Source organism: Labrus mixtus, chromosome 3 (genome assembly GCF_963584025.1).
Source record: "Labrus mixtus chromosome 3, fLabMix1.1, whole genome shotgun sequence".
Lineage (NCBI taxonomy): Eukaryota > Metazoa > Chordata > Actinopteri > Labriformes > Labridae > Labrus > Labrus mixtus.
The window spans coordinates 23,422,975-23,443,881 of record NC_083614.1 but is presented as its reverse complement, the minus strand read 5'-3'; the positions used below and the strand labels follow the sequence as shown (position 1 = coordinate 23,443,881).

Here is a 20,907-nt window from a genome sequence, read left to right as displayed (position 1 = left end):
ACATTGTTTATTGTAATTTATAATTTCAGTTAATTTATTGTAATTTCATAGAACAGGGTGTCCTAAATTAATGCAAAGACAAGGATAATATAGACATAAGTTTATAAAATGTGACGTCATTAAGCTGCGTTAAAATTATAGACTGTGTAGTTTGAACTTTCCGCGGTGAAATAAACCACTTTAAGTACTAATTTGAATAAATACAGAAAAAAAAACAATTTCAAACGTGAACAACAGGTGCATGAAAATATGTTTACTTCTGAGCTGTACCATTCCCCGAGTAAAACTTAGTTGAACTACTTGAACTGTACATATTGCATTAGGGTGTTTTGCTCAAAGTGTTCAATTTTGCCATCAATATGGAAATACTGCTTTTCAGAGTGTCTCCTGGGAAATTATTAAATTTCTGACAAGTGCTTACTTCACTGAGCCAGCTTATATCTTGACCTGTGGATTTGTCTGATCAAGCTGCAAAGAGAAATTAATGAACACAGAGGCCAATCAAAATTCCTTCAATTTTTTTTAATTAACACATATCAACATGTCCACTTAAAAGGGCAAAGTAGGAAATATGGTCTCTTCTGCATTCAGCTGAACAAAAAAATGAATTTCTGTATTCACTAAGGCTGTCTTTAGGGGAGGGGGGAGTTTCCATAAGGCAAACAATATTTAAAGGAATGATATTAAGTACTTTATCCAGCATGTCAATTTATATCCCAGCTCCTCCTTACAGTACAAAGATGCAAGCTAACAGTACTTACTGCTCTGCCATGTCAATTGATATTTTACAAACTAAATACACAAGAGAAAAGGCAAGTTTAAAATAAAATTAGTTTACATTATTACAATTTCTCATTATGGAAAGTATTTCCCGGATTAAGTAGGTTGGTGTATGAACAGGAAAAGGGCTGCTGTATTACCAAAACAATTGTGAATGAAGAAACCAGAAATTAATCAGCGTGGTCTGAAAACATGTGGAAATTATTAATTTAAAACTAAAAATGAATATTTAGATGTAAATAAATATCTTTCATGGCAGCCACATTTCTCTCTCCGTGTGTATTTTTTTGGCCTAATACATGCCTTTCTCTCTCACCTCAAGCTGCACAGTCACATCTGGCAGTTTCACAATTTAACCACATTCAAAACTCACAACACACTTATTTTTTTTGTTCTGTTATGAAACAGATCAGTCTGTTTTTCTGATGGATGAAACAGTTATATACTGCTGAAACAGGTGCCTTGCGGAACAATTTCATGGCTCAAACATTTCTTAGTTCTTAATACTGATGGTTATTATGATAGCAACTTTTTTGTTGATAGACAGGTTTGTTCCAAGACTTTTGAGTAAATACCAACAGAGACCTCATTGGTATACGTGTTCGATTTCGATTAAAACTAACAAAACTTCAACATGGAGAAAAAAATACAGCACTGTTATTTGAATCTGGGTAGATGCAGGAATCATGTTCACAAGGCTAACAATAAAATGAGTAAATGTAGCTCTGCAGTTTAATGATATGTCCTCATCCATACGAACAATGTCAGGTTTGGAAACTCAATCTGTACGGTAACTAAACACTGACAACTTCATGGTCAGATTGTGCATAGCCCATTTTTCTTCCTGCCCGCACACATTGTTCAAAAACTCATAAAGAGCACTGATTACACACCCTCTGCTCCACACACTATGAAGCAGTCAGCACATTGTCGCATCTTTTATCCAAAGGTGCAAAACACCTCATATGTAAGTGCCTTCATATGCAGAGTCACTCTGCTGATGGACAAAGCATAGAACTTCCAACCAGATCTTGGTTTCAATCCAGACAGACGTACGGCAGTATGTTCAACCTGCTCTCATCTCCATGTGGGTCTAAAGATATGCACTCTGTCCAGTCATACCAATGACCCTTTGTGTCAGAGCAACCATTAACACCAGACCAGTGTTGGGTGTGTAATCTGTTCAGGTCTTCATAGATGACCTCTCTGCTGACCCCCGGTAAATCCTTTGCTGGGAGTTCTGGTGCAAGCGTGTGTGTCTTCTTGGCGTCTTTACTTTGGTGTTCCTCTTTTTTTATGAACTCTGTCATGAAAAAGTGTGCACCAGGTGTGTGTGTGCCCGATGATGTGAGCATGTTGCTTTGCTGGCTAAGGTATGACTGGATGATTTCGCTCCGAGAAAGTTCTTTCCAGTCCGTCTGTTGGAAGGAACTGGGAGGAATGGGCTGATTGGGTTTTGGCATTTCCGACCACTGGGATTCAGGTCTGTGGCTCAGTCTGACCTCCTCCTCCTGGCAAGGCTCTTTAAGAAAGGAGGGTTTGATCTGTCCTGTCACAGGGTCAAAAGTCAGCCTCCTGTCTTTTAACCTGACTGGTTTAGAGCTATCTTCTACAGTATGTCCATCTGACTTCACAACAACACAGTCCTTAGGCTTGTAATTGTGTCCTTTCCTTCTCCCTGTATTGCTAACAGTACTATTGTCCTCCAAACTGACACCATCACTAAAGGGTGAGTTAAGAAGAGATTTATGGGGAGCCCTGCTTTTAGAGTCTGAATCGGCAGACCACGAACCTGGAACACAAATATTTGAAGGCTGAAGGGAAGACCCTGACACAGAGGTGTCATCTGACACAGGCCTCTGTGCTTGTGGTACAGTTTGATTAAAGCCAGCTTCCTGCTTTAAAGTTTGAGGACTGTGCAAGAAACCACGCGGGCTTCTGGGTTTATGCTGCCCCCCAGAAGCAGCTTGCTCCTGTCTGGCATGCTGCTGCAGGACTGACGCCTTCAGCAAAGAAGAAGTGCTAGGAGGCTTGCTGTATCCTGGGGCACTTGGATGAGGTTTTACAGCATTGACTGGGATTTTACTTAACCTGTTGTTGTCCAAAGGCTCAGGAATATCCCTATCTGAAGGCTGATGTGCATACATTTCTGTAGAAATTTCAGAGCTACTGCTAAGTCCATTGGTCGGCAGCTGTTTGGAGCTTCGCATTTTATCATCAGGTGTCTTTTTGGATATCTTGGCTGGCAAAAGCTCTCCTTCCTTATGGTTTCCCTTTCGTTTTTTGTTGCTCAACTTTTCCATCCTAAGGGGGGAACAGTTGTTGAAGTCGTTTCTGTTCTTCAACTCTGCCCCGGTTTTACCTGATGGTGTGGTAATGGCTGGAGTGGCGACGCAACCATTTGAAGACCAGGATGCAACAGTGTGTCCCTTGGACAACACCTCACCCTTCCCCGGTTCAATAAGCTTCTGCCAGTTTCGCAAGAGCTTCTTGGCTCTTTTTGCAAGGTCTTCATTCTTGGTTTTCTTGCGGACATCGTTGATGAGTTTGCCGAGACGAGTTTCCTTGAGGAGATAGAATTAGTGTCAAAGAGCTGCTAGAAGTTGATTCAACTTAAGCCCATATTAACTTAATCTCACATTTAATAGGTCTGAATGTAACCTACCTCCAGTGCTTCTTTGGTGATGGGATATTTCTCCAGATAGGAGATCACCTCCATAACTACCACCATGTTGCATATCTGCTGAAAAGACATATAGATTTACATTGAAAATCCTGAGCCTTCAGTATAATGTCTACATTACAACCACAGCATCCAGGTACAATGGTTTTTATTAAGATGTTACAATTGGTCATTCAGAGCTTAACAGGCCAAATTTGCATGAATTGTAGACAGAGAAATGATTTGAATGGACTCTCATATGTGCACCTGCATATCAACAGACTATGTACTCAAACCGGTTTCAGGCACGGAATGAGTAAAGTTAGATTGCATGCAAATGTGTAATTGTTTCCCACGAGAAGACCAGGTCAGAGCTGCATGTATGATAGAGGAAAAGAAATACAAATAGAAGTCTGTTCACTTGGACCAAGCCTGATCTAATGATCCATATGATGCCTGAGTGACATCACCCATCTGTTACTGCAGAGTGTTTTGGAGTCCCATCGGTGGTGGTCACCGTCTTGGAAATGCTGTCTCACCCATAGACTGTAAATATTAATGGACCAATCTGAGCGACGTCACCAATCTGTTACTTCAGGGGGCTCATCGGCTGCAGCCGCCACGCTGACAATCATATCTCAGCCTCACTTTCAACAACCTAACGACAGGCTCAGAGCTGGAGCTGAGGCAGGTTTTAAGCCTCCTTACAAACAGCTACATTGCACCCACCTGTCAATCAGGTCTGCTGCAAGTTTAACTATGCATAACTCGTATCATTCATAAAAATCACGGATGCATTAAAAAAATAAATAATAATAATAATCACCCCCCATACAGTGTGTGCCCACGAGGACATAAACTAATCAGACCTATATCGTCTTTTGCACCAGGCTGTAAACATGCTATTTGTTTGCTGTAAAAACTGGCACTTGTGAATGGGGTGTGTATGTGACTTCAGGGGGTCTTTGGAGCCAGCCTCAAGCGGACACTTGAAGAATGCCGGATTGCTGCTTCATTTTTCAAAACCAGAGGTTGCCCCTTGGACACAACAGATGTTTTTCAACTAAAGGAGTTTCTCTTTAACGCTGTTAAAACGCTGCTAAATCATTCTAACCGGTCTGGTAGTGATGGAACATTGTAGGCTGTGTAGCAATGCTTTAACTGGACTTTCATTCATGATTGAAGTTAAAAAATAAAATCAGGTGTTTCATTTGCTTGATTTTCCCAAGAAAGACATTGGTAGTGTTGTTATTAAAAGTGGTAACAATTTTGTTATGACGCCTGTGTTTTACCCACAGGCCACTATATAATCCCAGATAAAAAGGATTGTTAGTGTGAACAGTGACACAGACAATATGTAGAAGTAATCACAAAGTGTCATTAAATCATGTTCCTTACCTCGACCAAAGCAGTGTATTCATCATTGCTCCAAAAAAAGGGTAAATAACACATCTACAGTATATTTAGATATCAGGTTATGATGCCACTGTGTAAACCTTTTACTCTTTGTAATAGGGATCGTATCTTCCCAGTGTTTAAAAACTGTGCTGTGACAAATTCCTCAGCACTAAAAAAAAGGTGGGAGTCGAGATACTAGTCTAATATTTGTGATGACCTGATTTAACTAAAACCAAAAAGGAAGAACTGTCTGTCACTGAAACACATCAACATGTCGATTAACACTCCACACCTAAATCAGTTTCACAGGCCTCCCAGTCTTAAACCCACTGGACATTTAGTGTCAACTGGACTCCAACAACGGTGGCCACCAGCGGCCAGTAAAGGCGGATTGTCTCTTTCGCTAACTGGAGATGTTAGCCGGCTACTTAGCAAGCAAATAATGACTCGCTATACCTACACACTACTACCCCCCACTTTGTCAACCCTTTGTGGCTCTACTGTCTGCCGGTCTGCCTCTCGCTTCCTTTGGAAAAACAAGCAGGTATACTCACATTGCTCTGGCCGTCGATGGCCTTTAGCAGCCGGTCCCTCATCACCTGCGGAGTGGCTGTAGCCGCTGTCATCGCCTGGCGGTGTCACGGGTCAGTCAGGACGGACGGACTCAGTCAGCTCTCTCTCTCTCTCTCTCTCTCTCTCTCTCCCCCCCCCCCTCCCGCCCCGCAGAAGAGGCGCTTGGTTGTGAAACCTGCCGGCACTCACAGGCTAGTCGGAAGCTCTTCTGTGTGTTTGAGCACCATGTTTTATGATGCATCCAGATCTGTGTTTTCATCCGTTATGTTTTACTGTGTTGGCGACGGGCACGGACTTGCCTCCAGAGGATCGGCTACCCCCCAACCCCCCTCCTCCTCCTCCTCTCCTCGGCTGGTAGCCTTCTCTTGTTTCGGTACGCTCATCGGGCTTTTTGTGAAGCGCTGGCGCAGTGCATGGTGGGAGAATTTGACGTAATGGGACTGATCACGTTGGCGATGTTGTTCTACAGATGGACAATAGTTCTGTCTCTCCTCCTCAGAGGGTTTTTTTTCCTACATTATATTAATCGATTAGCATCAATTAAATGTTTTGGATTCACCTTTTATTTTGATTTTGATCCTGTTTGCTCATGAACAGTGTTTCAGCATTATGAGATAATATTTTTTTGTTGTGTATTATGGTGTTGAAAACCATACACTGAATTGAGCAAATAAATCAAATATGAAATGAAATGAAATATGAAATGTATGTTTTGTAAATGAGATGATGCATCTCAAGGGGCTATCCTTGAAATAAATTACAAAATTAGTTGGTCACATTTTATACCGTAAAACTCTTCGAGCCTCGCGAAAAGCTTTTTGGTGTTTTAGTATTTTACTAATGTGAAACAGTTTTTTTTTGTTTTTTTTTCAATTAATTTGAGACGTGCTGTCATGACAAATCTTCAGATGGGAGTGTTTTTATGTATATAGAATCTTCTGAGCACACTGCCCCACTTAATGTGTTACAAATAAAGATGTGGATGTAATGACAATCAAATAAACTCGACTATCAGAATATAAGAAGGATTTACGGAGGATGATACAAATGAATTTAAAAACATAAAAAGAGTACAATGAAAATATTTGACACAACATTTCAAAATGGAGGATCTTTATTATTGAGCAGAGATATGCAGAGGGGGGGAAAAAAATCGCAAAATGCATTTGCAAAGGTTCAGGATTGAATGGCTACAGAATACAGAGCACTTGCCCCTTACAGGTTTCATGATCCAAATTCTCCCTCTGACACAATTATCCCAAACTTGACACCCATTCAGATGATTCCCCTCTGATTACATTTCTATGCTACCTGCCAGTGGATTCAATACCATGATCACTTGCTGAAAACAAAATTACAAAACTGAAATGGGGAAGATTCAAAATCAATGAAAAAAAAAAAACTTGCATCTAGAGAGTTACACAAACCTTTTCTTTAAGTATTCATAGCAATTGCACTTATTGATTTTTCAGGTTACAAACAGGGTGGTTATATGCCTTATCAAGAAGAATAGTACAATATGTGTTTTTGTCCTATTTTTCTTCTGTGGCACTGAAATGTTAGGGGCAACAGTTGATTCCAAAACTGCCCCTTATTACAAAAAAACAACAAAAAAACAGGGTATATTATTTTGCTTTAATTGTTCTACAGCTAAATAGATGTTTTGTATACACTTGGTAAGTTGTATTATTAAGATGAAGTATCATGCAGACGTCTCATCCTAAATAATGATAATTGACAAAGGAGACAGACATTATGTATGCAGTTTACATGTATATAATTGGAAGTCAATTGGCAGACATTAGATAAGAAAACTTTTTTTATTGTTAATAAAGAAACATTTACATAACAGTGCATATACATTTACATACAGCACGTGCCTCAGAGCTCAGCAACATGGAATTTGTTTTATATCTGAGGGGCTGCATTAAAATGGTCTGTATTGACAATGCAATGCATCGCAGATGATGGGTAAATGGGTAAATGTTTTTGTCACTTATCACCGACAGAGGAAATCCAGACTTCTTTAAGTGAGAGTGGACATTTTGAAGGATCTTGTTGAATCCATTTGAACTCTGACAGCATTTTCAAACCTGGTGTGTGTCGAATTTGTAAACTGATAGGCAAGAGCTTTGTTCCCGATCGGGGTCAGAGATCTCAGGAGAGAGGAGGCAAGAGGCTTTGTCTGTTATGTTATCAGAAGGGTGTTAGATATGCACTACCAAAAATGTTGATAACACACTTATTGGATAGTTTTTACTAAATCATTTTGATAAAAACAAGTGTGTGTAGGCCATTCCTGTTGGGATTTTAATCAATGAATTCATTTCTTTTTTTAATATGTGGGCCCTGGAGGGCTCTGCTTTTAATGATGCAAGTAGTGTGTGTGTGTGTGTGTGTGTGTGTGAGGGGGCGCAAGGAAAAATGGTTGGGAACCACTGTTCTAGAGGTAACATGCTGTGATTTGCAAGCATATACAAGGACAGGAGACAACACGTGAACATCAGAGGTCGGGGGGGGACTGGTACAGTAACAGCTCTAACAAAAAAGGGTCAAAAAGTAACAACTTCTGTAGGAAACAATATATCCCGTAATTCCTAAATACCTGTTCAAACAGAAGTAGCTTTAAGCTTTGGGATCTTAAAGGTAAATGGAGCATAATTAGAGTTTTAAGGGCCAAAAGAGCAACTAATAAACAAGTAGTCATCCATGTTGTCAGCATTCTGATAGACGTCATCCATCCCACGGGTGTTGATCATGATCCAAATAATCTGGATGGAGTATTGAAGACATGCAGTCAATTAAAAAAGCAACAAGTTCACAGCAATTTATAGAACTTCTTTTAAAATACATTGGGATATATCTTGTAATAATAAATCAAACTGAGGCAGAGTTGAAGCATAAGCATAATTATTCACCATGCACCTTAATAACTTATCATTTAGTATTTGCCTACTTGCACATAGCTCTGTACATATATATATTTATTTCTTGTTTATTGCACATAGTTCTGTTTACATCTGGTCACTACTGCACATAGTTATGATTACATCTGTTTACATCTGTTAGTCCGATCACTGTCCACTTATATCTACTCTTTTATATTTTGTATTTTTAAGTTAAGTCTAAGCTTTAAGTTGTATTTAAATTGACACTTTATATTTAGGTTAAAATGTTTTGTACTTGCACTGTTGTTAATTTACTGCTCTGTGTGCCTTTGAATTGCCCCCCGGGGACAAATAAAGTTTTTTGAATTGAATTGAATAAGGGTCAGGATAAAGGAAATTGGGCTTGCAAAAGCAAAACATAAAATGAATTACCAATACAGAATGAGAATGTAACCCTGAAAACTCTACCGTAAAAAAATGTCATATGTTGCTTTGACTTGAAAGACCCACTCATTTTCCTGTACTACAGCAGACGTTTGACTGGACACAGCCAGAGCCAAAACAAATGTCAGTCTTTTAGGGGTAAGGCTGATTCGACCATATTTTTAAAGACAGTCATCAGATCACAGCCGAGGACCAGAGCCAAGAGAGCATTTGATTCCCCTTCCCCATCCGGCACTCAATCCTGGGCTCATTTTTTTTTGTCATTCTGACAGAAGAAATCTTAAGAGTAAGTGGGTAACAATTATTTAGTTCCCCTTTAAAAAAAAGTAAATTCTTTACAAAGCTGAGCATTACAGTTTTTAGTAAATGTAGCACGAAGAGGAATAAAGTTTTGTTTTGGGGGGGAAGCTGATTAAGGATAGAGACTTCATTAAAGACTCACAGGATCATGCAGAACATCATGAAGATGTTCCACAGGGCGATAAAGATCCGGAAGTACCGCAGGCTGAGCAGAAACTCTCTGATGTTGTCACCTGAAAAACATTACATTTCAACATTTGTGGCAACACTGTCATAACTATAGATACCTGTGACACGCACTGTTCTTTAACTTCTTCTCCTCTTTCTTACACTAACATATAAATTACCTGTTGTCGGTGCTCTGGACTCATCTCCAAATCCTTGAGACTCCTTCCTTTTGCTGCAAAACACCCACAAAACATTTCCCAGGTTGTTTTATTTTTTTTTTAGAATTTCGCTTTTCTAATGACTCTAACTTAAATACTCACAGCTTGAAATTCAGCACAGCTCCTGCATTCACCAGTAAGGTCCTAAAGAACAAACAAAAATCGGATAGTTTGACAGCAGGCTGAATATTAAGGTAACATTGTAACCTGTCTTTAGCGCTAGCAACAGCTGGGGAGCTGGCACTAGCGCGGAGCTATCTTGTTTACACTGCTACTTAACTAATGACCGAGCACAGTAACACGTTGAGAAGGTGTTTAGATAAATAGAAGATCGAAAATAACAAATGAATTTACCCAAATATCAATAGGTCTCCGATCATTTTGTCCACATCACATCACAGAGACTCGCTTCCGTGTACGTCCACGCATTACAAGAAAGTGACCAATAGCAACCGTGGGTTCAGAAGTTGTGTCTGCCCTGCTGCTCGACTGACAGGCTGCTCCTGCAGGCAGCACTCGGGTGATTCCGCTTTTAAATGACTGTAGTGACCAATTTTAACAAACCCAATATTGTTTAGAAAAGTCACTTCAGGGATGAATGTGGAAGCTTTCGGACGCATGCTTAGCTCGAAGAAATTAACACAGTCCATTGATGATTTGATTTGGATATTTCAATCCATTTATGTTTAAACACTTCTTATCAAATAAAGGAAAATATGACGAACCACTACGTCTATAAATAAAACAAACAAATCCGCGTTGGATGCGTTTAACTCCGACAGGCTGACACGGTAAAAAAAAAAAAAAAACAGTTTGCCTCCATTCAATCACATGTCCCACCTCACCTGTAGCCTTGCCTTCACCACAGCATCCGCCCAGGCTACACATAGTGCCCAGTAGAGGGCCAACACACACAACCACAAGGAAAATAGCATCACACAAAACAAACACCTCATTTGGCTCCAACAATGACTAAAGTCTACGTTTAGTACAAAGTTTGGAAAATTGTTGTGGGGGAATTAGATGGGGTTTTTAACACTTTGATGACCACGGCATAGAGCTGTTCTTGCCGGCACTGTCATGCAACCTGTAAAAGTTGGAGAACAAGTGATGTTGTGAGGCCTATTATGAGACGTAGTACAGTCTCTTTACAGTAGGTGGCGCTATGATACCGGAAGAATTGTAGAATTGAAGCTCAGAAAGTCACTAAGTATAAGATGTAGTCTTCTAAAATATTAATTTCAGGTAGATCCTTGTAAATATATTTTATATTTTGAATGCCTATAGCCTAAAAAAAAATAAACTAGTCATTAATCTAACAGTGGAAAGTAGGCAAATCAAACAAAAAAAAAATAAGATATCATTTTTAGAAAAGCATTAAGCAAAATAGATGCAGTTATTAAAGAATGACCTAGGTCTAAACAAATGGATGAGCCAGTGTGCCCAGCATGCCCAACACAACCATTTACCACATAATTTTTTACCTATCTTAGTAATATAGATAGAATAAATTGTTTTTGAATTAAGTGTTCTGTTTTGTTTTAATTAATGTTTTGTGAAAGAGGGGCAGATATTACAAGATTAATCTTCTTTCTGCTCCTTTTCATTCAAAATTTTGTTTGTTTGTTTTTCTTAACTTTATTGTTTTTTAATGAAATAAAATTTACAAATAAAAAAATAAAAAAATATTGTCTTAATTTAGAACAGTTGACACTTTGAACTAAAAATCATTTTAAAATGTAGCCTATAGCTTTGGGGCCCTCTGGTGGTGGCGGAGGTCGTTGCTCTGATTAGTCTCGATTTAAAGGGAAATATATAAAAAAAAATACAGAGGCTACATCCAATGCTTGAAAAATATAATAAATCGCGCTGTTGTTTATTCGTAGGCTACATGGCTGGTATAGCTGTGACTTAATATGAAGTTAGGGTTACTGCATCATGTGGGGGAATGTGAACAGCCAATGTATCCTAATGTTAGCGAGCTGTTTGTTTAGGATTAGAGCCGATCATCTGACTGCGAGGCAGACTTGATGCAGGATCTGACTCTTGTGGATGTTTCGTACCAGATGATAAAGCAATCTTTCTCTTTGTATAAAGCATGGGAAATCTCCTGGCTTTACAGCGTCTACAGACTGCAGTCGAGCCTCAAAACAGCGTTTTGGTCAATAATAATTACATCGATGTAGAGCACAGGAGGACAAGCCTTTTGTTTTGACATTTCTGGCAGCTGACATGTTTAACCCCCTGTCGCGGAGCAGCTGGCACGGAGCGCAGATGAGGATGATGATGATGCTGAGACTGTAGAGATGAGTGGTATTAATAGGAGGGCTTGAGTGTCACACGGTCTTTCACTGTTGATACCGGGGGGCTTTGGCGGAGAGTCGGTGGACCGGGCTCGGGGGGCTTTCGCATCAAGACTGCGCAGTTGGAATTAAAAACAGGGATTTGTTGTTTACCAGACGGGCATCATGGACGTGCTGGCAGTTCTTAATTTGGGCGAATTTCCCCAAATTTTCTCCAAAATGGGAATGTTTCCTGTGTTTGATCTCGCGTATTACATCGTGTCCATCCTCTACCTCAAGTACGAGCCAGGTCAGTGCACATGAGACTTTTTTTTCCCTTTGCTTGAAATTAGCGTTGTTGTTTAATCAGTTTAAGGTTCCTACTTGATGAAAATGATGCGTTTTGATGTTTGTTGAGGTCGACATTCATCAGGCAAGTGCTAAAACATAACCTACATTTCATTACATCAACACAACGAGAGAGAAAAAACAAGCACAAACTAATAGCTTACTATGGAAGTTTAAAACTTTACTCATTGAAAACTTGTGAATAATCAAAGTTGCCTGTCACATGAAGTTGCTCCTCTGTGTTACACTTATATCCCTATACGGACTTTCTATTGCTGTAATCTCTGTCCTTATAAAGCATGACCTGTTACATAAAGGAAGCAGGAGCACTTGCAGCTGCAGCTTGCTTGGTGTGAGGAGACTCTGATGCTGCAGTATAGTCTGACCTCATTTTCACCCTGGAAATCACTGAACTGGATTAAACAACTCAGCTTTGGGTGAAAAGCCTGATATTTTCCAAGATCCGACTCCTTTGAGAGCTCGAGGAGGGTGAAACCTGAGAGAAAGCCTTTGCATACCAGCGACTTAGGCAATAAATAGAAGATCCTGAAATAGACAGTGTCAGTGGGCCTCTGAACCCCTTCTGCTGCACACTTTTAGGCTGCAGCTGAGTGTGTTACTTACCTTGAATGTTAGACATGAAATACATTGTCAAACAAGCAGCTCAGTCTGACCTTATTGTTCCTGGGAGTGTGTAGCGTTTGAGTTAACTCCACCCCAAAGAAAAGTTTACTTGGTTACAAGAGTTCAGTCATTGCGGTGGAGCACCGTACACAACTTAAGCTCATTAAAAAATCTAACATTTACAATCCTCCTTTACAGCCTTAAAGGAGCCTGGAGTGCACATCAAATACAAGCTACATTTTTTCTTTCTGTGAAAAACTAAATGTACCCACATTTACATCTTCCATGTTACTCCACTTGCTTGCTGAGGAAAAGATGGGACCTATATGTCAGATTATCAATTAAGCTCTCAATATGTTTTCATTTGGTTTTTAGACACTTGTTATATACAATGAGCTACATGTGTAGACACTTAAATTATTTGAAATATTTTCTATTTCCCACAAAGTTATGATTCACACATATTTAAAAAAAAAAGTTTTTGAAGAAATCAGGGTGAAGCCACTGCATTGTGTTCCACAAAGCTGAAACCAGAATCGGTAGAAAAAGAAAAGATTTGTGGTTGGATGTTTTCCATTGCTCTAACTCAGTTTACAACGTGAACCTCAAAGTGCACGTGAAAAGTATGATCAACGTTATTGTTGAACACTGAGACTCCAAAGGAAGCGGCATGAAGTCTAATACACTGCCTTATGTGATGTCACTTGAGTCGGCATCAGTTTGGACAGGAGACCTCAAGTTGGCCTCTGGGTCTGTGGAGTGAAACAGACGTGAATTTACTAGATTGAGATTAGCCCCAACTACTCTAGAACAACCCTACAGCTTAACCGTTAGTTGCATTTTGGGTGATGTAGGCACACATTTTTGACAAGTTAATCATGTATCTCTGGTTCTGCTGCAATTAATTTAACAGGCTAATTGTAAAAACAAAACACAAAAAACAACAACCTGTATTTAATCCAAAAAAAGTCTTTGAATTTGTCCTTAAACAGTCATATCGGTTGAGAGATTTCGCTTGAGTGAGCACATCTATACATTTATACATACACATATTAATGAATATCCCTGAGTTTTGAATCATCTAAAGGGGTTTAGGATTTTAAACCGTTTTAATATTTTGCTGTGCACACCTTCTTTAAAAAAAAACCGTTGTATTATCTATAAAAGGAACAGGAGGGTTAGGCAACACAGTGACATAGCTTGTTTTAAAATAAACATCTTTCAGGTTTACTTTAGTGTTATAGCCTACTTCAGGCTAAGTGCTACATAAGGCTACCAAAGATGACTTCATGACTGTAACTACAAACCTCTATCATACATCAAATCTGTGGATATTTTACAGTCAAATGTCACCTGCAGCCAACATTTGCAAGATCATTGAGTATTCACCTTTCCTGACATGTGTCTGAGTGGAGAGTGTTAGTTTGCAGTCCATGTTAGAGGAGAACATGAATGAGTATTTGGGGGTCGACATGGGTGGGGAAGGTGAGACAAGTGTTGGGGTTAAAGGTTAAGACGGGCCTTACAGTTGAGAAGCAGTCAAGCAGACTATATTTATAGGGCGGACATTTCTCAGGATCAGATTGCATACAAACTGAGCACCAGCCACCACGACACCCTCACCCACCTGTTGTTGGAGATTTGTGCGGTGAAGCAGCCGGGTTTCTGTTCATGTCTTGATTTACTGAAAGTCTCCGCCAGGGCTATGAGACTGTTAAGTCTTCAGCCAGTTTTTGTATATAATATAAAACATTCAGGTTGTTTTTCATATGTGCATGCTCAAACAGAATTCAGACCCTTTTTATGAAACTATAGTGCCAAAAAGATATCTTATTCTTGAATAACATGAACACCTCAGCAGTGAAAACTATAAAACATTTCTATAACAGAAGCCTATACTTCTTTATTTTGTATTCTATGCTACATACTTACAGTACGACATGGATTGGGGGTTTCTAACATTCCTAGTTAGGAATGCCGTGTGTGGTTTCAGAAATGAAGTCCTGAAGATTTTAAATGTGCTTCAAGCAAACCACTGAAGACTGTTAGCGTAAGATGGGCCCACTAGGTTTGTACAATGTTGTACAGCGAAAGTATAAACTATAATGGTAGCTTGTTTCTCACTTTTGCCCCTGTAGCTACAGTGTGGCTAACGTAGATCTGGATGAAGCTAAAGTTAGGCTTACCCAGTGTTAGCTAGTTAGATCAACAATTCAATGAAACCAGTGCCTCTGCTTTGTTCTTGGTTTCCTTTACATCATGAAGAAAAAGTTGACTCCCCTTACTGTGTAACCAGCACTTAAACCTTATTATTAAGTATGCCAACACTTACTTTCTGCAGGCTACACAACTATCATCCAGTTTGTTACGTTAGCAATAGCAAGTTAAGAATGTGCTTTGCATCAGCAATCTTGATTGTTTACAAAAAAATGTCTTAACTTTTCTTGGATGTGAGCTAGAAGAGTACAGCGAACTAACTGTCTCCGTCTCTTAAGTACTTCAGGTTTAAGTTAAACTGTTTCAATCAATCAATACTTTTTATTCAGGCTTCGGATACGAACCATTAGAGCGTGCTTTTATGTAAATAAACACTAGTGCCATGAGATCTAGATAAACTTTCTGATAAACACATTTCACATTCTGATGTATTACAGGCTGCTCATCAGCACATGTTTACGTAGTATATTTGGGTGTAGACCTTTATAATTGTATTGGTACAATATACAGATATGGGATAGATGTTTTTGTATTATAATAAAAATGAATGCTAACTATTTCACATGAGTTTATGAATGACACAGCTATGTGTGTTCTGCTTGTAGACTCAGTCACTTGTTGAGTGGGTAAACTGTCAGCTCATGCATCACTGTGGAAGTCTTGAGTCAATATTAGGTTATGTTGAAGAGGCGGATTATCAGGGCGTGAACTGAAATGGTCAACTGGGTGTGGATTAAGATACAGCACATAGACACATAAGGATTCCACTGATACTGTTTTCTTTTTAAGGTCACTGATAACAGTTCGGCGGGTAGGAACTCAAATTTTAGAAAATGTATAAATCAATGATTCCTTACAACCAGATTCTTTTGACTTAATCTTTGTTTCAATTACTTATATGTAGGCTGTACTTTTTCTATTTATTTCTGTGAATAAATCAACTGGGTAGGCCTAATTGATTTTGAAAAAATGATTGAAAACGTTTCTAATCAATCATTTTTAGGCAGATAATGTCATGAATATGTGATTTATAAAAGTTTTTTTCATAGTATTTGACTTACTATCATAGACGCATCAACACATTTTGCTTCACACAGACTCCGCCACCAACAGTAGGCCTACTAACTTCACTTATAAACACACGTGTTACACATGGTGCTATGCTGTGCTCTTTCCATTATAGTGCACCATATTGAGACAGCAGCCATTTTCCCCTGAGAACTCGCTCAGGGGGAGGAGCTCAAATTCTGTCAAAATCTTGTAGGCTACTTCTTTTCAGGTTCTTAGTCAAATAAGTGTTAGGTATAATTCTGTTACTTCTTGTACAATAAGCAACCACACCCATTTCTAGCCAAAATTCTAAATAAAACTCAATATTTAACCAATTAGCTAACTTCAGGAAACAGATTATGTTAGCACTCAAGCACTAGTTTAGCCAACATTGCTCAGTTAGCAAGTAGCCTGTATTAACTAGCCATTTTCTCAAGCTAACGTTATGTTAGCAAGGAATTTAAGCAATCTTGATTTTATTTTGTAAAACTAATATTTGACTAATTTTCAACAAGTTCCTTGCTGGTTATGCTAACGGTAAAATAGAGTATTAGTGGGTGGTTGATGCTAACATTAGCTGTTGTCTAAATGGTTAAGGGGGTATTGTCCTTTCAGGTGCTGATGAATTTGGAAGAGAGGGATTTAAAGCAGAACAAAACCCTGAGATCTATACAACTTACGACCTAGAACTCAACACAAGGACATTATAGCAACATTTTAGCTTCTCACCCTGAGCATGATGTCAGAGTGAAGTGGCTGCTGTATGAATGTTGTCCATGCCCTTCAGCTCCTCCGTCCCTCACCTCCTCCTCTTCTGTGTTGCAGGCTCGGTGGAGGTTTCTCGCAAGAGTCCCGTGGCCTCCTGGCTCTGTGCCATGCTCTACTGCTTTGGAAGTTACATCCTGGCAGATATCATGCTTGGAAGCAGCCCCATCGACTATTTCCAACACAACAGTCACATCCTGCTGGCCTCGGCTGTGTGGTGAGAAAATCCTCGAAACAAAGTTAGACATCACAGGGGAAAGGTTTACAAACAGAGATGTATGGAGTAAATCCAAAATGCTGTAACTGACAACACTAACTTTAGAACATAAGTAAAGTTTTGAGGAGCTATAATTGAGTAAAGTAAGGTACCTCACTACAACTGGGGCGTACATTTTGTTCTTAAATTAATGGTGTTGGTTCATGTTGAAGCTAAACATGTTTCTGCTTTGACTCTAAGTATGTGAAGGTTTCTTTTCTTTTCCTTTCATTTGAGATTTTCTTCTTAATATTTTAAAGTAATAAAAAACGAAAGGTTTGGAATGATGAGTCAGCAAAACCAACCTCATAAAAAAGATGCTTTTTTGCTCTTGTGATTGAGACGGGATTTTCACAAAACAAAGAATCCATTCACTGGTAAATTAATTAGCACATTAGAACATACAATTATTTACATAAATAATTATTTAATTATCAGTTCAACGTTTGTATAAAGCAAAACTAGCAAGGAGAAATGCAGTTATAACATTTAAACATCCATAATGTTATATAACATCTAAAAGTGAAAAGGGAACTTTTATTTGTGGAACTTTTTTGGAGTATATTTACAGTATATGACTTTACCTGTGTTTAGATTATCTGAGTACCTTTAAGTTACCCACCAGCTAGCCTTTACAAAGTATTGGCTGGTATTTCAGGTGTAGACTTACCAATATCTCCAGTGAACAAAGTGGTTTATTTTTTATTCCTGATGAAAAAGGAAAATACACCAGGTTTAAAAGATCAGTTCAGCATCATTTCTGAACATATTTTCCCCAACATCTCATCAGCTGATCTGCTGATTTGATTGAACATGGCTCAGTCTCTTAACATAACCTATAAAATATTTCTGACATCATGACCACCCCCTCTAACTGTAATCTTTTATTCTCCACCCTCTGTCTCTGTCGTTGTCATGTAACCCCAGGTACCTCGTCTTTTACTGCCCTCTGAACCTCTTTTATAAGTGTGTGGCTTTTCTACCAGTCAAGCTGGTGTTAGTTGCTCTGAAGGAAGTGGTCCGCACTCGTAAGATCGCAGCAGGTGTCCACCATGCCCACCACGCATACCACCACGGCTTCCTCATCATGGTCATCGTCGGATACGTCAAAGGTCAGTGTCTTATCATGTTACAGCAACATTTTTCAATTCACTTTTGTAAATATGCAGTCACCTGTCACAGGGCGGGTGGTGTTGTGAATTCAATAATATGTCACATTGATTTAGTGTATTAAATTCCAGTTGTGGCACAACATTAAGTCCATTGGGTTTCTGAAATTTCACAACAACTTCAATTTGTAAAATAGATTCCAAAGATGTCTCTAATTCTGTCAAATAGAAGTTGCTTGCCTGGTGCATACACCAAAATGTTCTGTCTGGTGTGTTTTCATCATTTTATGCAGCCCCCTGATTATGAGCAAAAGTGTCTCTCATGTTGTCAAAATTGGACACTCATTTGTAAACTACCTTGGTTCTTATAGTACAGTTTTTCTAAATTGTACTCACTTAAGAGTGGTTCGCAAGAATGGAAAAACCATAAACCCAGTAAGAGACCCAGTGCAAGATACTTTTCTTAATTAAGTAGTTTTGATGCCCAAGCTAACCAAACCACACAGCAGATATTGTTCTGTGTTAGTACCTGTTGCAATTATAGAAATACGTGTCATTATTAGAGAGAAGAAGGGCTTGTAGGAGTTGTTTTTTGACTCTGAAACCTAATGAGAGATGACATACTGAGTTATTGTGGCAGAAAACAGTACCGCAAGAGTGTAAGAGATCGCAGGTTCAGCTGTCTTGTTACATGTACTTTCTGTTGAAGTCTGTGCTTGTCACTCTGGCAGCAGTTCTCTCTCTAGACAGCTGCATTCATTCAGTGACAACCTCAGGAAACTACATGTCCACATTGAAACATGAATGCATGCTGTATTTTCATTGACACTGTATACCAGTGTGAACATGTGCTAGTCCCTCATGATAAAGTGAGCTACCCAGAAAAGAGCAGGTTAGATGAGAATCACTCACTTCTACTAGAACCATTTCAATGTTACTAAAATCTAAGGTATAAAATAAACGTGGGAACATGTTGTCATGTAGTCTTCTGAGGCCCTGTAGGGTTAAATGTTGAATAAAATGCAGTCATAAGAGACACACACTTTTTTTGCCTAATTTTCCGCTCTGTCTATTTTTATTCTTACAGGCTCTGGAGTAGCTCTCATTTCCAATTTTGAGCAGCTGTTGCGCGGCGTGTGGAGGCCTGACACCAACGAGATCCTGAACATGTCATTGTAAGTCTGTGTTTCCAGCTGCCGATAAAAAAAACAACAGCTCATCACTCCTGCCATAAAGCATATAGTAATTATAACCCAGAGACAAAACTCTGACCATAAGAGTTGTGTCACTTAAATTAACACTGCCAATTGTTTTCTTTTTGAGAAGGTTTGTTGAAGTTTTTAGACTTTGTGCGCCCCCTTGTGGAAGCATCAAGAAATGCTCTTAGGCAGGCTAATGCAGCTGTCTTACAACGTCACACCTATTCTCTGAGCTGTTTTGTCTACAGGGGTTGCCAAAATCAACCAAACCAAAAGTTCCCAACAGGAGCTTTAAGTTAATAATAATTTAAAAAAGAATATTCTTTGGTTGTGTTTTGTTGAGACGCATATTTGCAAGAAAAGAATGCTTTAAAAAAATGCATTAAACAATACAATGATTTTATCTTCCTCTCTATCTGTGAAGATAATCAAAATGTCATGTCTTTATTATTTTAATGTTCCTCTTTGCAGCCCAACCAAAGCCAGTCTGTACGGAGCCATCCTCTTCACCCTGCAGGAGGCTCAATATCTGCCAGTGTCAAAAAGCACCCTCATCCTTGTCTTCACCCTCTTCATGGCCACAAGCAAGGTGAGATCATCACTGCTGTGTTACGTGTTGTTGACAGAGTTGCTTTTCAGATTATTCTATATGTAACTATATGCTGTGTTGTATACATGGGAATTGTTTTAGATTAGTGAGAAAGGTTGTTTTTTTTTTTACCAGAGCTTTCTCTTGTTTGGTCCTCAGGTGGTGATGACCGCCCGACACTCTCACGGCTCCCCATTCGCTCTCATTGAGTCCTGGGTTTGCCACCTGTTGTTCGGCTCCCCTCTCGGTGGATCTGAGGAAGACCACCATCACGCTGCCGCCGCCCCATCATCACCTCTGAAAACCAAGGAGGAGCTGAGCGAAGGTGCTCGTAAGAGGAAGGCAAAGAAAGCAGAGTAGGACACCGTGTTACGACAGTGAAAACTGCGTCGGACTCGGCCTCCACTTGATGGAACTTCCCATTCCTTTCCAGGAAGGGAACAGTTTGATGTTTTACAAATGAAACCCTTTCTATTAGAGCAAAACGGTGCTTTCTGCCTTTTACATAGCACAAGAACTCTGTAAATACTACGGCAAGGATTCACACTTCAAACCAACCTGAAACCTATTTCATTAAGTGTTTGTGAACTTCTGCAGCTGTGCTCAGCACTGTGTGGTGATCCATGTTCGTGTCACAGTGACCTCTGATCCACATCAGTAGTTGTGTTTCCATCAAACCTTATTTCACCTCAGAAAGAAGGAGAAACTTTTTCTTAATTCAACTGACTCTCCATTAAAAAATTCAAACTCGAAAGAAAAGAAAATTGTGAAATAACATTGCTGCTTTTACACTGAGAAGAGGACAACATCATGTCTTTCAATAAAATCAAGAGAAACATGGTCTTTGTGGTTTTCTTTACTGATCGACTTTTCAATAGTATAAAACAGAGCGACACATCAACAGCTTTTGCTACAAGTAAAACAACTTTTTTGTGACTGTAAATGTTCTATACCAGAATGTATAGAATATTGAAAATTTCAAATAAACACACCTTATAATGTTTTCTGAAAGAATAATTGCAAAAACTGATTGAGAA

At 39.1% G+C, this 20,907-nt stretch overlaps 3 protein-coding genes across 4 annotated transcripts; 1 reads left to right on the top strand and 2 right to left on the bottom strand.

Moving 5' to 3' along the window:
* Positions 1 to 507: 507 nt before the first annotated feature.
* LOC132966591 (mediator of RNA polymerase II transcription subunit 26-like) lies at positions 508 to 5,743 on the bottom strand. Of its 2 annotated transcripts, none has more exons than XM_061033859.1 (3): positions 5,395 to 5,743; positions 3,446 to 3,523; positions 508 to 3,344 (listed from the first exon to the last, which is right to left on the bottom strand). In XM_061033859.1, the coding sequence occupies exons 1-3, from the start codon at positions 5,464 to 5,466 to the stop codon at positions 1,818 to 1,820; spliced, it is 1,677 nt and encodes a 558-aa protein (XP_060889842.1). In that variant the 5' UTR covers positions 5,467 to 5,743; the 3' UTR covers positions 508 to 1,817. The 2 variants fall into 2 exon arrangements, with proteins under 2 accessions (XP_060889842.1, XP_060889843.1); XM_061033860.1 differs by having other exon boundaries at positions 3,446 to 3,520.
* A 1,329-nt stretch (positions 5,744 to 7,072) lies between these two features.
* smim7 (small integral membrane protein 7) lies at positions 7,073 to 9,936 on the bottom strand. The gene is made up of 5 exons (XM_061033858.1): positions 9,786 to 9,936; positions 9,534 to 9,575; positions 9,393 to 9,445; positions 9,188 to 9,278; positions 7,073 to 8,184 (listed from the first exon to the last, which is right to left on the bottom strand). The coding sequence occupies exons 1-5, from the start codon at positions 9,809 to 9,811 to the stop codon at positions 8,169 to 8,171; spliced, it is 228 nt and encodes a 75-aa protein (XP_060889841.1). The 5' UTR covers positions 9,812 to 9,936; the 3' UTR covers positions 7,073 to 8,168.
* A 1,679-nt stretch (positions 9,937 to 11,615) lies between these two features.
* Positions 11,616 to 20,711, top strand: tmem38a (transmembrane protein 38A). The gene is made up of 6 exons (XM_061033857.1): positions 11,616 to 12,023; positions 16,778 to 16,934; positions 17,901 to 18,085; positions 19,170 to 19,257; positions 19,753 to 19,870; positions 20,030 to 20,711. The coding sequence occupies exons 1-6, from the start codon at positions 11,900 to 11,902 to the stop codon at positions 20,228 to 20,230; spliced, it is 873 nt and encodes a 290-aa protein (XP_060889840.1). The 5' UTR covers positions 11,616 to 11,899; the 3' UTR covers positions 20,231 to 20,711.
* The last annotated feature ends 196 nt before the right edge of the window (positions 20,712 to 20,907 follow it).

Bases quoted from the DNA above. Each gene is read 5' to 3' on its own strand.
- smim7 (XM_061033858.1), bottom strand. From the start codon at position 9,811: ATGATCGGAGACCTATTGATATTTGG. The intron at 9,576-9,785 runs GTAAATTCATTT...TTTGTTCTTTAG, and splicing joins GGAGACCTATTGATATTTGG to GACCTTACTGGTGAATGCAG. The intron at 9,279-9,392 runs GTAATTTATATG...AATGTTTTTCAG, and splicing joins GTCCAGAGCACCGACAACAG to GTGACAACATCAGAGAGTTT.
- LOC132966591 (XM_061033859.1), bottom strand. From the start codon at position 5,466: ATGACAGCGGCTACAGCCACTCCGCAGGTGATGAGGGACCGGCTGCTA. The intron at 3,524-5,394 runs GTGAGTATACCT...ATGTCTTTTCAG, and splicing joins CCATCGACGGCCAGAGCAAT to CAGATATGCAACATGGTGGT. The intron at 3,345-3,445 runs GTAGGTTACATT...TATCTCCTCAAG, and splicing joins TCACCAAAGAAGCACTGGAG to GAAACTCGTCTCGGCAAACT.
- tmem38a (XM_061033857.1), top strand. From the start codon at position 11,900: ATGGACGTGCTGGCAGTTCTTAATTTGGGCGAATTTCCCCAAATTTTC. The intron at 19,258-19,752 runs GTAAGTCTGTGT...TCCTCTTTGCAG, and splicing joins GAGATCCTGAACATGTCATT to CCCAACCAAAGCCAGTCTGT. The intron at 19,871-20,029 runs GTGAGATCATCA...TTTGGTCCTCAG, and splicing joins TCTTCATGGCCACAAGCAAG to GTGGTGATGACCGCCCGACA.